At 56.0% G+C, this 14597-nt stretch overlaps 4 protein-coding genes across 4 annotated transcripts; 2 read left to right on the forward strand and 2 right to left on the reverse strand.

Annotated features, from left to right (window-relative positions):
- Positions 1-773: 773 nt before the first annotated feature.
- Positions 774-3215, forward strand: BKCO1_1000633 (acetylserotonin methytransferase-like protein; the record flags this gene model as incomplete). The annotated part of the gene is made up of 1 exon (XM_020270052.1): positions 774-3215. The coding sequence occupies one exon, from the start codon at positions 774-776 to the stop codon at positions 3213-3215; it is 2442 nt and encodes an 813-aa protein (XP_020135129.1).
- A 128-nt stretch (positions 3216-3343) lies between these two features.
- BKCO1_1000634 (ubiquitin-protein ligase) lies at positions 3344-5244 on the reverse strand (the record flags this gene model as incomplete). The annotated part of the gene is made up of 5 exons (XM_020270053.1): positions 3344-3406; positions 3460-4428; positions 4510-4629; positions 4681-4769; positions 4830-5244. 5 exons carry the CDS (start codon positions 5242-5244, stop codon positions 3344-3346), a joined length of 1656 nt encoding a protein of 551 aa, XP_020135132.1.
- A 3072-nt stretch (positions 5245-8316) lies between these two features.
- BKCO1_1000635 (mg2+ transporter zinc transport protein) lies at positions 8317-11593 on the reverse strand (the record flags this gene model as incomplete). Its single annotated transcript, XM_020270054.1, has 6 exons — positions 8317-8937; positions 8986-9177; positions 9235-10063; positions 10137-11034; positions 11091-11412; positions 11474-11593. The coding sequence occupies 6 exons, from the start codon at positions 11591-11593 to the stop codon at positions 8317-8319; spliced, it is 2982 nt and encodes a 993-aa protein (XP_020135131.1).
- Positions 11594-12572: 979 nt separating this feature from the next.
- On the forward strand, positions 12573-13700 carry BKCO1_1000636 (glutathione synthetase; the record flags this gene model as incomplete). The annotated part of the gene is made up of 1 exon (XM_020270055.1): positions 12573-13700. One exon carries the CDS (start codon positions 12573-12575, stop codon positions 13698-13700), a length of 1128 nt encoding a protein of 375 aa, XP_020135134.1.
- Between the last annotated feature and the right edge of the window lie 897 nt (positions 13701-14597).

The raw sequence follows: 14597 nt of genomic DNA on the forward strand, positions 1-14597 counted from the left end.
CATCTGTTCTTTAAATATCCTCGTTGCGAGGTCTGCTACTTTGTGGTGAGGAGTAGACATGTTTTGTCCTGTAGCTGTGGTGTTCACACTGGCGAGGGAACACCTCCGGAGATGAGAGGTACATAGTGCCCGGTTTCTCTTTAGTCGCCTTGTCTTTCATTTCTTTCTCTCTTCTCACGCAACTGGCTGTACTCCAGGATACTGAACCCTACAAGATCACGGTTCGGGCAATTGAGTTGCCGCCGATGGCACACCGCCATGGCTGTAGCCCCACGGAAAGAGGCTTACGAGATTCGATATCACACCAAATGGCCAGAACCCACACTCTCCAGCAAATCGTCTGGCCAATGAGCGCGAGGATGCAATCTGGCCAGGCACAGTCACATCCCAGTTGGGCCGATCACCTCCGCCAAGACAATGTGGGCGCTTAACGTCAGCCAACCTCATCCAACCGTCTCGCAGCCCTGCACGGTCCATTGGCTCACTGCCGAATGTGAAGATGCAGGAACACCGCTTTGCAGCCGCTATCGTTTTTGGGCGGCCCGAATGTGCAACACCCAGCCAGTCGAGTTATATCAAGTCGCCACCGCTCCCTTTTGCACGGCTCGGCCTGCTTCATAGACGCTTGGACGTCGCCCTGTTCCTCCCGTTTTCCCATTCTCTTCGCCTACGCCGCAAGACTGGTTCTTGTTCTGGCTTTTACTCTGCTGTAATACCTTTAATCGCTAGATTCCTGTCTTTACTACATCCGCAGTCTGTGCGCCAATCCCGGCATGTCTTTCCAACTATTTCCTCCCCCGCCCAGGAAACAGAGGCCTATCAATCTCAAACGGCCAGCACAGCCTGCCAGCCCAGAGCCCGCTGTTGAATTGCTTGAACGTGCGAAGGCGCCGGTCGACTTCCACGAACTCGTCATCAAAGTTAATTCCAATCCTGCATCTCCCATCGAAACTCCACCTCAGGCTCACGTTGGCTCCTCAACCGCCGGAAAGTCTTTACCAAAACCCTCGGCAACTGGGACCGGCAAGAATGTGTTGAGATCGGACAGTCCTCAGTCGCGCGCCCGGTCTTCATCTCTCCGCTCTGGAAATGGCAGAACAACTCCGTCTTCGGGCGGCCACACTAGCCACTCGCCGAACAACATCTCCCCGAGCAGGGAGTCCGAAGATACAATATCACCTTTGTCACAGGCAGATCGCCAATTCTACACGTCTTCGCCCGCCTTCTCAGATGCCACGACGCTTGTCAGAAATCAAAGCACGGCCACGCACCGGACCAAATTGAGCCAGACGAGCCCCAAGGACGCACCTGTCATGCGGTCGATATTCCCGCGCTACAATCCAGATCTTCCATTATCACATCAGCAATACAAACCAACGCAGACGTCCCCAGCCGACATCCCGAAGGACAAGATCAGCCGGAAGCCTTACTCGCCTACCTTTTACGTACCCCACGCCAACGTGCTCCGGAGCGGTTCACCCGAAGAGCCATACTACACTCCTAAAATCGAGCTCGGCACTCTATGGGACGCGGCCAACGGCAAAGCCCGACCAGAAGGGTGGCGAACCTACGCCCTGCAAATGCACCGTCGCAACGCCAGCCCCACCTCCTCCCCCGTCGACGGCGAAGCCTTCGTCTTCGGCGCTTCCCCCGTCCAGCCCTTCTACAGCTTCGAGCAAGCCCTCATCGACAAGGACACGGACGCCTGCGAGGTCCTCATCTCCCGCACCAACCCCACCCAACCGCGAGACAACAACAACCCCCACCACCACCACTCCCTCCCCATCGCGCACCTCGCCATCCAAACGCCTCCTCCCCACGGCCATGCACCCCCTCGCGAAAGCCACCCCGAAGCCACGGCAATTACGACCATCACCCCCAAGCTCGCCACGCTCGGCGCCCTCGAAGCCGCCGCGCAGTCGGCGCGCGCGTCGGAAATCGCCTCATTCGACCCGAGAGCCGAGTCGCCGGCGGCGGCAGCCCTTGCCGCCGACGCGGTAGCGGCGTGCGAGGCGCAGCATGCGTGCGCGCTGCGCTACTGCCCGGTCGCGGAGCCGCTGATGGCGCCGTACGAGGCGGGCAAGACGGGGACGTATGAGTTGAGGCATCCGGCGCTGGGGGCCTTTCCGGTCGTCGTGCAGGGGGATGTGAGGGCGAGTCTTGCGGCGGCGGCGGCGGCGGCGGCGGCAGCGAACAGCAACAAGAAGAAGAAGACGACGACGGAGAGCAGTGGTGGCGGCGGCGGTAGCGGCGGCGGCGGCAACGACGCCCGCACAAGCAGTCCCACTACCAGCCCTCGGCCGGCCGTCCCCGCGACCATCACGCTGCTCAACCCCTTCGCCGCGCCTCGCAGCAGCACGGCAGACGCCGCCCCGGACACGGATAGCAAGCGGGGCAGTCCCTCACCCAAGCCCTCCTCGGACTCCTCGCGCGACCGCCCCGCCTCCCCCGCCCCGGACGAGGTCCTCGCCCGGCTCGCGCTGCACACGGCGACGCTGACCGTCGACGTCGCGGCCATCGCGGCGCTCGGCGCCGACGAGAAGAACAGCAGTCCTCACGCGCACTCGCCGCACCCGCACGTCGTCGACGTGGCCGTCGCCGCCGTCTTGGCCGTGCTGGTCGCGGAGAGGCGGAGGGTGGGGGTCCCCACGCCCGTTCGTGATGATGCTTCGACCACCACCGGCCTCCTTGCGGGTGGTGGTTCTGCGGCGGCTGCGGTCGAGGCGCAACAGCGGCAGCACCAGCACCAGCAGCAGGGCGTTTATGGTGGCGGGACGTGGCCGGCGCCGGTGGCAGCCGCGGCCGCGGGGACGGTGGTGTTTGAGGGGCCGCCGACGGCGGCGGCGAGGCGGTGGCCCGGGATGGAGGCGGTGGGGCCGAGGGAGTTGGTTAGGGAGAAGGTGAGGTTGGGGAGTTGGGGTTGGTGGTTTGGCGAGGATGGGGAGAAGGCGGAGGCGAAGGCGAGGAAGAGGGAGGCGAAGGCGAGGAAGAAGGGGGTTGTGGATATTGAGATGGGTCAGGTGGGGGCGGGGGAGAGGAGGGTTGAGGGAGAGGGGAAGGGGAAGGAGAAGGAGGAAGGTATGCATTGGTTGGTGGAGCTGGTGTTGATGCTGTTGGTGTTTGCGTTTAAGGTGGTGTGGTTCTTGTTGACCATTTTATTCAAGGTGCTGGGGAGGGTGGTGGGGGTGGTGAATCGGTGTGCGGCGAAGGCTTAGAAGTGCTTCCGTGCTCTTGGTTCGGCCTTTTCACTTTTGCGATATCCATGATGATTGACGACAAATCTAATCGAAAGTATCTCAGACTCTTCCTTGACGTGATCTGAATTGATGTCTAATTCTCGCTGCTATAGCACCTCGTACTCTATCTCAATACTCGCTTGCTCAACACTGTTCTCCCAGCATTGTTGCTAAAGAAAAGTCAGCCAAGCAAACACGATATCGCATCGTCATCAGGACTCACCTCCGCCCTAGCCCAAAGCACAACGACGCACCCGGAATCCAGCCGCTCCAGGAACCCCTTGCCCTTCCCCACCGCCTCAGTATCCTTCGCGTCCGCCGCCACGCCCCTCCCCCATTCCACGACGTAATCCGAGTACTCATCCTTCGCTGTGATGTTGTTGCACACCTTCCACACGACGCTCCCTTCCTCCCCCTCCACAAAGTCCCACCCCGCCTCCGCCAACGCCCCCCGCGCATGCCCCGGCGTCTCCCACACCCCCGGCAACACCTCTCCCAGCGACGCCGCACCCACCACCTCCGCCTCCGCCCGATGATCCGCCCGATCCCCCATCGCCGCCGCACCCCCCTCCGTCTCGGGCGACACGGGCCTCACGATGCTCGCCTCAAACCACGTATGGCTATTCCAAAACGTCCCGCGGCCGCCCGCATCCGCCCACCCCTGGTCGGCGGACCGCGTGCGGAAAACGACGCGCTGCGGCACGATCCTGGCGACCCCCGTGGACGGGTCGGGCGCGGGCAGCGGCGCGCTGCTGAGGTACAGGCCGGCGACGCTGGCGTAAGGGCCCGGCCGCCAGAAGCTGTTGGCGCGGTAGGTGCGCTCTTCGGTCGTGTGGCGCAGCAGGCGCGGGCGGTAGCCGAGGGAGACGATGAGGAGGGCGAGTTCGGGGGGGAGGGGGGGTTGTTGGCCGGCGCGGGTGCGGCTGCGGCTGCGGCTGTGGAGGGGGGCGTGTTGCAGGATGTGGCGGGCGTGGTGGATGTCTTGGAGGGTGGGGTTGTGGGTGTGGGTGTGGGGGAGGATGGAGTTGGGGGAGCTTGGGGGGGCGGCGGCGGCGGCGGCGGGCTTGGGGAGGGGGTAGTCGGTGATGTTGAAGAGGTGGCAGAGGTCTTGTGGGGTTTTGCCTGTGATTTTGTTGGCGACTGCGTTGCAGGCGGCGTCGAGGAGGGACTTGATGTCGAGGTAGTTGGCGGCCTTGGTGTGGAGATGGGTTAGTGATCGAGTTCGGCAGGCAGTTTTGCACGGCAGCAGCACGGGGTTGGTGGTTCTACTTACCAGGATGATTTCGAAAAGCTCGTCTTGGTCGACTTCCAGGAATTTTGCAGCCCACTCCCCGGCATTGTTCGTTTCCTGTTCACACCACTCGATGATTTTTCTCATCGTCTGCTCATCGACCTGTCACGCGCGTCAGAGGGGGGGCAATGGGTGGGGGCGAGGCTGAGCTACGTTCGCGATGGGTATCGGCTGATATACATGACCGCCGAAATCCTCAATAAGGTCCTTGATCAAAGCCGACTTCTCAGCGGCGCGGCGCTCTATGGGCAATGATTAGCTAACAATGTCTGTAGACGCCTCCTTGGCGCATTTGGACGTACCGACTACAAGCTCGACACCGTCGGACGTGGTAAGGATGATGTTCTGAGGGGTCTGCTGCTTCTCCTTGGTGGCCTTCGCATCCTCATCCCCTTCCTTAGTGAGGACTGAAACATCCTTGTCTTTCATCTCCCATTCAATCTTGTTGTGTTCTTCGGGCGTAGCTTGGTTTGAGAGTGACAAGCGTATGTAAAAGGCGGCGTTATGACTTGGGGCGCCGTGGCGGGGTAGGCTGACTAAGCACGTGGTCCACTCACCAGTATTTCCACCACCACTTTTGAACGACGAGGTGATTTTTGCAGTGTTCTTGTGTACGGTGCTAGATCTTTTACTAACGATATCGTTTAAGCATTGAGACTCTGAGAAGGTTTGGGGAGTAAAGAATCGGTGTACTACGAAAGCGTAGGGAGCGTGCATTGCTTTTGGCCGGGCTATAAAGAAGCTTGCTTGTTTGGCTTGATGATGGTAATTGATATCCTACCATGGAGAAGGAATACTACTGATGCATATTTCGAGCTCACATTTTCATACTAAGGCGGGCTTCAAGAACACCCAATTCGATCAACTGCACGTAACCAAAAATAACCTTCCGGTTGGTGCGTCACCTTGGTCGTACAAAAGCCTTGGATGTGCGCATCTACGATCAGCGTAGCTCATGCATCGGCCAAAGTGGGGTATTCTGGCAAGGCTGAGGTACGCTTCAGTCTATTCGTCAGGATTTTGGGGCATACGCGGGCAGCTAAGTCGATTGCACGGCCCCGTTGAATATCCTCCGAGAGAGAGCCTTCAGCTCCGCCTTACCATGCAGTCGTATCCCCAGAGTCTATGTCTGGACTCATCGCAACAGCGGTGGTTGACACTTTGTGTTTCAAATGCGTGTCTTCGGTGGCAGAGCGCAGATAGCGTGAGACTGCAGCTGCAGGCGCAACAATCTGCCGCGGCATATGCACGTTATCGCAAATGCGTCCTGTTTGCACATTGGTTGCCCCATGGGCATTGGAGGCCTTGTGAAGCTTTTTCCCGGAGGATCGAGCACACATAAGCCCATCGAGAAGCCGGTCTGCGTGGGCACTTGCACTTGCCCAAGCCGCATTATCCACTTTACCCCGCTCTCACCATCACATCGGCTCCTATGCTCAGATTCCAATCCATCCGGGTGAGCTCGTGGCTATCCAATAAGCGATGTTGGCACTGAATCACAACATTTCAGTTCGCGTTTGCGATGAGTGTTCTTTTCGGGCGCACCCCGCGTTCCAGCCTGCAGATGTAGGAGGAAGCGCGTTGAGGGCTTGAGAGCAGCCTTGATATATAAAGGTGGCAAACTCGCCGCCGCCTCAGCTCTCGCCACGCCACGGAGCACGCGCCTGGGGACAGCCATTAAAACGCTCTCCCCACTCGTCCTTACGGTACGTCGGTTTGACTCTCAAGGGAACCATGATCACTCACAGTCAGCTTTCAAGTAGGTCCGACCATCGAAGCCAGGATGATTTTCGCCTAGGCTACAGCTACTCTCCCGACAAACAGCTCCATGCGCAGAATCCCCGCTTCTCAGTGGTAAGAGACTACAAGCAACTGAGCCGCCCCTGACCACTTACGCGACTGCAGAAATCACGCCGCTCAAGCCGCGGCGCCAAACAACCTAGCATCCCCTCCGCCCAAGGTACTCACCACAGATTTGCTTGCCCTTTCAGGAAGAACCATCATCTGAAATCGCTGGGCTGGCAGCCTCACTCGCCTTCATGCCTCCATCCTTTCACGTCATTTGCCAGAGTCAAGTAAGCCGTAAGCAGTCCTCCATGAGCCGAGCTGACTCATCCAAGGGAGCACCTGAACCGCTGCCACGTTGCGCAGCATCAATGCAATCGCTGTTCTAGGGTTTTCAATGACGCTGAAGCCTTGAAACAGCACTCTCAAGCCATCCAGTGGTGCTCTCCACGTGAGCCGGGAATGCACCAGACTCTGACAAAGGAGCAAGAACAGCTTGTGAAGAGACGTGCGACTGGAGGCAAGACCGAGGAAGAGAAATGGACCGACCTCTACTCTGCGCTATTTCCTGGGAACCACTCCTCGGCACTCCCTTCACCCTGTGAGTTCGGCCGTAATGGAATGCACTCGTTGCCTCCTTGGTGATCCTATGGCTGACTTCTAAGACTGTACTGATGATGGTCTGGGGGAATACCATGAGTTCTCTCGGCAGGTACTTCCACACAGGCTCTCAGATAAGCTGAATGCTATCCCTCTCGATGGCCGGACAAAGTCGTTGGTCATTCAGCTTGTCTGTGAGATCAATGGTGGCCTCCTCGAAGAGTTCCAGACGCAGAACTCTGGAAGCTCAAACGAGATGCAACCCTTGTTGTTGAGACAAGCGAGCGATTCATCCAGCATCAACTCCGACGAAACTCCCGAAAGTAGCACAGGTAGCAGGCTCGTGGGTGCAGGTATTTTCAGTCACTTCCAAATTCCAATCATGGAACGGCCAGACTCGCGAAACCAATCTGTTCAGGCCTGCTCCTGAAAACCCTCGAAGCCCAATCGTATTGGAGCGAGAAGCAACAGCGAACAATACAGGTTGTACATCCGGGGCCACATTTACTCAGCAGACTGAACTACTTTCCACCGCGTCACCTCGTCTAAATAGAGCCCAAGTCCAGCAGGACCACCACGCTGATCAAAGAACTTCGCCATACAACAACTTGAACCACCGGGCCAACACAGCTTCTTTCTCTCAAGATGACCTTCAGCACAATATAAACCACTCAAGTCAGCCACTACACCTCGGCTTCTTTTCATACAATCAGCCTCAAACATCACCTATTGACACATCCGGGCTCTCCAGTCCTCCCCTTATGCAGGGTGCTGATCGCCAGAACCATGAGGCATTGCCCAGCTGCACTCCTATTCCGTATCCCTGCTACACGAATCCACACTTTCCTCGATCGTACATCGAACCCATCCTATTTGATTATTCCAGTCAGTGATAGATATCGTTCAGACGCGACCGACAAAGAAGGTCCGATGAGGTGCGTCATATTTTCAAGACGAAGCAAGTGGGGCCAAAGCCTAGTGGGCTCACGCGTAGTGTTTTAGAAACTACGGAGGGCCAAGTTCAGCTTCTCTTTTTCTTTCGGCACTGCGATTTCTATATGCAATTTTTTTGCGGGGGGGCATTTAAAAACTGCCTGCCGATCTCTGACACAAAGAGCGTTTCTGGATGCAGAACTGGCTGTTGGCTGGCTTTCATGATGACTGTTTGCAATCCAAGGCCAGACTGGCGTTTCGTTCCTATTAGCTTCTTGTTGTCTAGATGATGCCGAAGGCGTACTTCTCAATGTACACCAGCACACGTCTCGTATTGTTGAGCGAACACAAAATGATATTGAGTCTACTTGACATTACAAGAGCAATAGAGGTCGTAAATGAAGATAAATAAATCGGGGAAGCAATAATAAAGAAAGACAAAAACGGCCGGGAGCAAGAGAAATTTCACAATCAGGACAACGCAGAACGATGCAGACCTCCAGCCTCAAGTTGCCTTGGTGTTGGCTCCATTTTTCGCCGCTTTGGCGGGGGAGCTTTGCGGTGAGGAACTCCAGTTGACGTTGATTCGCTTCCATCTCGTGAATCAGACTGGCCAGCTTGTGCTTCTGGTATGCCTTCATTTTCCTTCTCTTTGGTCTTGTCGAGAGGGAAAAATGAATCCATCATGCCTTTGTACTTTTTCAGGTTTGCTTCGTCCTTGAGGTATTTCAACACCGGACCAAGGGTGTACTTGTAGACTGGTTTGAGTACAGGGCGAAGAACCAATTGGATTGCAAGAAGCACAAATCGAAGTGAATATGCGGCGAACAGTGATAAAAAGATAAGTGGTCTCCCGCAACTTTGGGCAAGGTCTATAGCCGGTTTGACCATAGCATCGCCCAGAGTCTCGGCATTTACCAAAGTGAAAACGGTGACAAACAAAGAGATAGCGGCAGTCACCGCCATGGAAGCCAAGGTTAGCCGAGCAGGTGCCTCGCTCATGCTGAAAATTCCCGTGGCGAATCCGAGAGGGAGAAATATGACGGTCACATATGTGAATAAGGACATGTTCTCGCTTCCACGAAAGCTCATCTGGTATCGCTATCAGCATATATCCTGTTGTGAAAGACATTTTCTTACATCGTCTCGAATGGATTCCAACCGACCGCTGAGGAACTGCCGGAATGTTTGGATGGTCGTTTTTAAGCGCTCCAGGTCTCGGTGCCTTCGTTGATTCTGGACCAAAAGCTTGTTGATGATGGGACGAAATTCCTTTTCGTCATTCATAGTCCACCTTGGATTCTCCGGCTTTCGGTCACTCTCCCGACGGTTCTATTCCTCGATACAGTCAAGGTTCTCACTCAGGTCCTCTTTGATCGTTTGTAAGACCTGTTCATACAACCTCCAACGTTTGATGATTGAGAAGTAGCTTGCGCTATCGCCTTTCTCGAGAAACTTGACACCCTCTTCGAGTGAAAGGGCAAGTGGACTGAATGGCGTACTTGCAGCGATGTCATGATCATCACTAATGACCTTGAGTTCCTCGTCTGCTGTGCCTACCTCTTTTTGGTTTACCCCCTCATCTCTCTCTCCCCTTTTCTCTGTTCCATTCCAATCATCGTTTTCGAGAACTTTTCTTCGAATCCAAGACAGGATAACGCCCGTATTTGACTCGATCTCCGACAGCGTCAGGTCAAAAATGACCAACTCAAGTATCTTTCGTTGCTGCCAGGGATGTTTCGTTCTGTTCAATTGTTTTGTGCTAGCGAGAACATTACACTCTACGCTTGCAACTCGACTCTCCATGCCACGCTGCAATGAGGATTTGGAAAGCGAAGCTATTCGTAGCCAGTATAGGGGAGCCTTGAGACAGCTTAATACATACAAGCTTGATGCTGTGTCTATGCGGTGACCTGAGAGTGGCCCACACGTGAAAGCCATCGGACCGGTATGTAGATTCTCATCTCCAGAGCTGATAACACCTGATTTGGCATCGGAAATAGTGGGATCGGAATCTAAATCCTCAGGAATCGGAATACTGCACACAGAGAGAATGTGCTCCAAGTTTCGTCCGATCATGAAATTGAGGTGATGATGGTTGGAGAACCGGACTTCCTTGAAAGGTGTATTTGCTTCTCTTGAGAAAGTGTTCCCCATGATTTTCCGGATGTTGCGCCGGGACGATAGTATCCTTCCAACTGGGATCATCTTCGAGAAGCTGTAACCTGTATGCCAAAGTGACAGAGAGCTGAGTGGCATCGGCAGGAATTTTCTTGGGAAGGTCCACATACCAGACCTTCTGGCCTTCTTCTTGTTGAACTATTTGCGCCTTGCCATTGATGAAAGGTGTGATGATGAGTGCTACCGCCCAGGGCCGGGGCTTCTGCTCTTGATCCGGAACTGTAACACCCATTTCGCTCGCTACATCATCTGTGATTTCGTGGATCCGTATGAGGCTTCGTTTTCTATACCCAAGCTTCCAGTCATAGTTATCCGAAGAAGAGTTGAAATCGGAAACATCCAAAAAATCCAGATTGCGTAAGGGGATGCCCCCGTTGATCTTCCATTTCGTGGCTTTGGGCAAACTATCCCTACCATCAAAAACATACCGTTGAAAAACGGTCTCCCGGTAGCAAAAGCACTGCAGAGAGAGAATGAGTGATTCAGGATGGCTTTGCTCTTCTTTTTCCTGCGCACCGGTGAACTGCGTTGCTGGTTTCGATGATCTGTCACCAGATACTGGCTCTCTCGACTCCATATTCACTTTGTCTTCTGTCAAAGGGCCTTCTAATTCTCCAGTAGACTTCCGGGCAGCTTGCGAATGGTGGAATGTGAACCGCGGCCAACGATCGTACACAAACTCGAAAGTTGGCCTATTCTTAATGGACAAACTTTCTAGTCCGAGTCGAAAGCCTTTGTTGGCATTGTCCATGTGCTCCATGAATTCTTCTAAGCGATAATTGGGAAAGTCTGGTTCCCAGTAGAAGTCTGAGTCGGCACAAAAAAAGCCAGAGCGACCAAGTCCAAAGTACCGCGAGATTTGCATGATATTTCCGGGTGCGTTGACAGCCACCGTCGTACCGTTGCTGCCAAAGGATGCATAGGCGGGACGGTTGCGAGCTTCAGGTTGTGCATCTTCGGGGATCTGGAGCCTCATACTCTTTGGTACGTCATCGTCCACGAATTCGCCTGGATAGCACGAAGTCAAAACAACGTTTGAACCGCCTTCAATCTTTTCCACTTACATTCCGTCCAATCCTGAAAATCTTTGGACTTCTCATCGGGTGTAGGCTTCACCAATTCATCGCAGCTATCTTCCTCTGGATCACTTTCGTCTGCTTCGGCTTGAGGCTCCTCCTGAGATTTGGATTCGGGTACTGTTTCTTTTGGACTTGGCGGCTGAGCGTCCGTTGCAACCGCCGAGGACTGATTCTCAGGTCGCACCACCTCGTCGAGTGCAAGGTGGCCAACAAACAAAGACAAGCAAAGATGAGGTCCGATCTTTGCTTGCTTGGTACGTAGAGGACTAAGATCTTTGTAAAGATGGCAGCCCTCCGTCTTTGCTTGCTTGTTTCACAGAAACCTCGATCTTTGCTTGCTTGTTGGGCTGAAACAAGCAAAGACAAACAAACATGTTTGATTGTTGGCCACCTTGGTCGAGTGAGGCCTGTGACAGATGTTGGGGATTTGGTGGCGTTGTTGGAAGATCGGGTGCAGGTTCGAGGGAAGTTGAATTTGAGTCTGCCATGTTTCGTCATCGGACGATTGGTAGTCGTGAAACAGAGAACGAGTGGCACGAGAGAGTGCTGGGTAACAACAGTGGACTGTGATTGTATCGGATGACGGTGTGGAAGCTCAACAGCCTATAAGATTCGTATGGATAGATGCGGTTTGATCCAGCAGGTGAGAAAATGAGCTTCAATATATATCTCTCGTGGGAGCCAAATCTGCGTGCGGGAATGCTTTGACGGAAATGATTTGGTTCGTTCACTCACCAGGACGGGTTGCTTGCTTTTCCAATGTGGTCCATGCGGAGGAGCATACAAAAAGATAGCAGTGGAGCTGAAGCGGCCTTGCATCTGCATGTGTGGGAACCCGTGCGATTGGAATCGAGATCTGCTTCGGTATCGACACGAACTAGGAAATCATTAACGAAAAACTACGCCCTGGGCGCACCTTCGAAGTAACACGTTTGAGGGATAGTTCGCCGGGTAGCATTGCAAGATATCCGATATCCACATATCCTCCAAAAACTAGACAGTCGCTCAAAGTCATGAGAGACGCCAACCTCCGGATTCTACAGGAAGCCTCGGCTTGAAGCGCATCTCAGACAGTGATGGTCGCGGATTGCCCAAGGCCAGGCACCCGGTGGTTTCTCCGTGGCTTCGTCAGCCTTGGGCTCCGGAAACCGGCCGGAGGCGGAGATGCCCTATCTATCATCGCCGACTGTCGGACATCCTCGTATTGACCGCGCCAATATAAATTGTTCATATCTGATCTGCTTTCCGAATGCATCTACACTGTATTTCTGTTCTTGACCACGGCCAACGCCCTCATCATCATTTTTTCTGTTCCACTGAAGAAACCTCACGTCTTGCCTTGTAATCCGAAGGCATTCCGAACCCCGACTCGGTGCCCAGCACTGCATATAGGCCGTATCATCGGCATATCCGCAGCTGCCATACGACCATTCGCTTCCCAACCGCCACAACTCATTCAACACAGACATGGGCTCCATCGCCCCCACCAAGCCCTCCATCCTCTTCGTCACCGCCAACCTCCCCACCCCCGAAGACGAAGCCGCCATCTGGATCGGCAAGATAGAAGCCTACCTCTCGGACCCGCTCTGCGCCCTCCGCGCCCGCGGCGCCGCCGTCCACCTCCGCACCTTCCAAGACCCCGGCCTCACCGCCGAGGCCATCGCCTCCACCTACACGCACGTCCTCTTCCTCGCCGCCGACAAGTACATCCACCACATGCGCGCCTTCACCACCCTCCTCGCCGCCACCCTCCCCGCCGCCCAGCGCCTCAACCCGACGCTCCGCATCCACAACCCGCCCGCCCTCGCCGCCTGGAATGCCAACAAGACCTACCTCGCCGAGCTGCAAGACTCCACCACCGCCCGCAGCACCACCTTCCACGTCCCGCGCACGTCCTTCCTCGACCCGCGCACCACCTCCGCCGCCGCCCTCGCCGCCCACCTCGCCGCCGACCCGCACGTCGCCGCGTCGCCATCCACCCCCGTCGTGCTGAAGCCCAGCATCGCCGCCAGCGGACACAGCACGCACCTGATCCGCGCGCCGCTGGCGCTCGTCGCCGCCGACGTCGCGGCGCTGGAGGCGATGCGCGCGGCGGCGCAGCCGGGGGCGATGGTGCTGGTGCAGGAGTACCTGCCGCGGGTGGCGGCGCGGGACGGGGACGGTGGCAGCGGCGGGGAGTGGAGCATGGTGGTGGTGGCGGGGAGGTTGACGCACGCGGTGAGGAAGAGGCCGCGGGCGGGCGAGTTTCGGATCAATTCGGCGTTTGAGGGCGTGTGGGAGCCGATGGGGGCCGAGGGCGATGAGCGGGTGCCGGAGTGTGGGAAGAGGGTGGCGGGGGAGGTGTGGGAGTGGCTGGTGGGGAAGGAGAGGGCGTTGAAGGCGGAGAGGGGGGAGGAAGGGGTGCTGGGGAGGGAGGAGCTGTTGTATGCGCGGGTGGATGGGGTGGTGGGCGAGGATGGCGAGTTTGTGTTGATGGAGGTGGAGCTGATTGAGCCGTGGTTGTGGTTGTTGGATCGAGAGGGGCATCCGGGGAGGGAGGGGTTGAGGGTGTTTGTGGATGCGCTGGTGGGGGAGGAGGGTGGGGGCTTGAAGTGAGGGGTGGAGAGGAGGATTGTACTGGGTGGATATCGTGGGAAAGGAAAATGTAGAGAGATTACGTGTAAGATTGGGCGTTGAGGATGAGTCTAGCAACACTCACAACTGGATAGGCATTGTTCTATCGAAACCATGACTCCTGTCCTCGTCTATCGGAAAAAGCGTACGTTGGAAAGTATGCCGCTCATCTTTAGTGGCTCATGCTCTTTCGAGATCCGCACGTCTGTTGAAAACGCCGAATCCTCCTCAGCCCATTAGTTGGAACTATACATCCAGCGGGGCGCATCGCTCATTGAGTCACCAGCCCAATCATCCTGCCGCCTCACAACTCTCTCCCATCCTCCCGCTTCGTCTTCTCCGCTATCCGCCTTGCCTCCCCCTCAAGCGCAGGGCCATCCCGGCCGCCCTTTCCCCTATCCAACTCCTCCAGCCGCGCCACCATCCCAACTACCTTTTCGATCTGCAGCACCACAACCTTCCGCCTCAGCCCCCTCCCGTCTTCTCCATCCACGACAAACGGCCCTAACCGGACCACAGCGCTGCTCCCATTGTACCACGCCTCGTCGTACGTCGCCAGGAGCTTCAGGAGACAAGTATGGACGAGGAGGGAGGAACACGTGCAATGGAAGGTTGGTGTGGATGTTGTGAGGTGGGAGTGCTGCTGGCTGTGCCGTTGACTTCTTCACTCGAAGCAGATGTTGGACAAGTCCGGCTCAACAAATGCAGACGTCACTGGGCCGAAGAGCGGTGTCTGGGTGAGGATGTTTTCGGGGGATGAAAATGCGTAGTCCTCGAAGATAGCTGTCGTCGTCAACGTTGCTGCGCGGTTGTTGCTGCTACTATAACTCTGGCCAGGTTGAGAGGATTCACTGCGGGTTTTGTTCAGGCGAACGGTCG

Source organism: Diplodia corticola (assembly GCF_001883845.1).
Source record: "Diplodia corticola strain CBS 112549 chromosome Unknown scaffold1, whole genome shotgun sequence".
Taxonomy (NCBI): Eukaryota; Fungi; Ascomycota; class Dothideomycetes; order Botryosphaeriales; family Botryosphaeriaceae; genus Diplodia; species Diplodia corticola.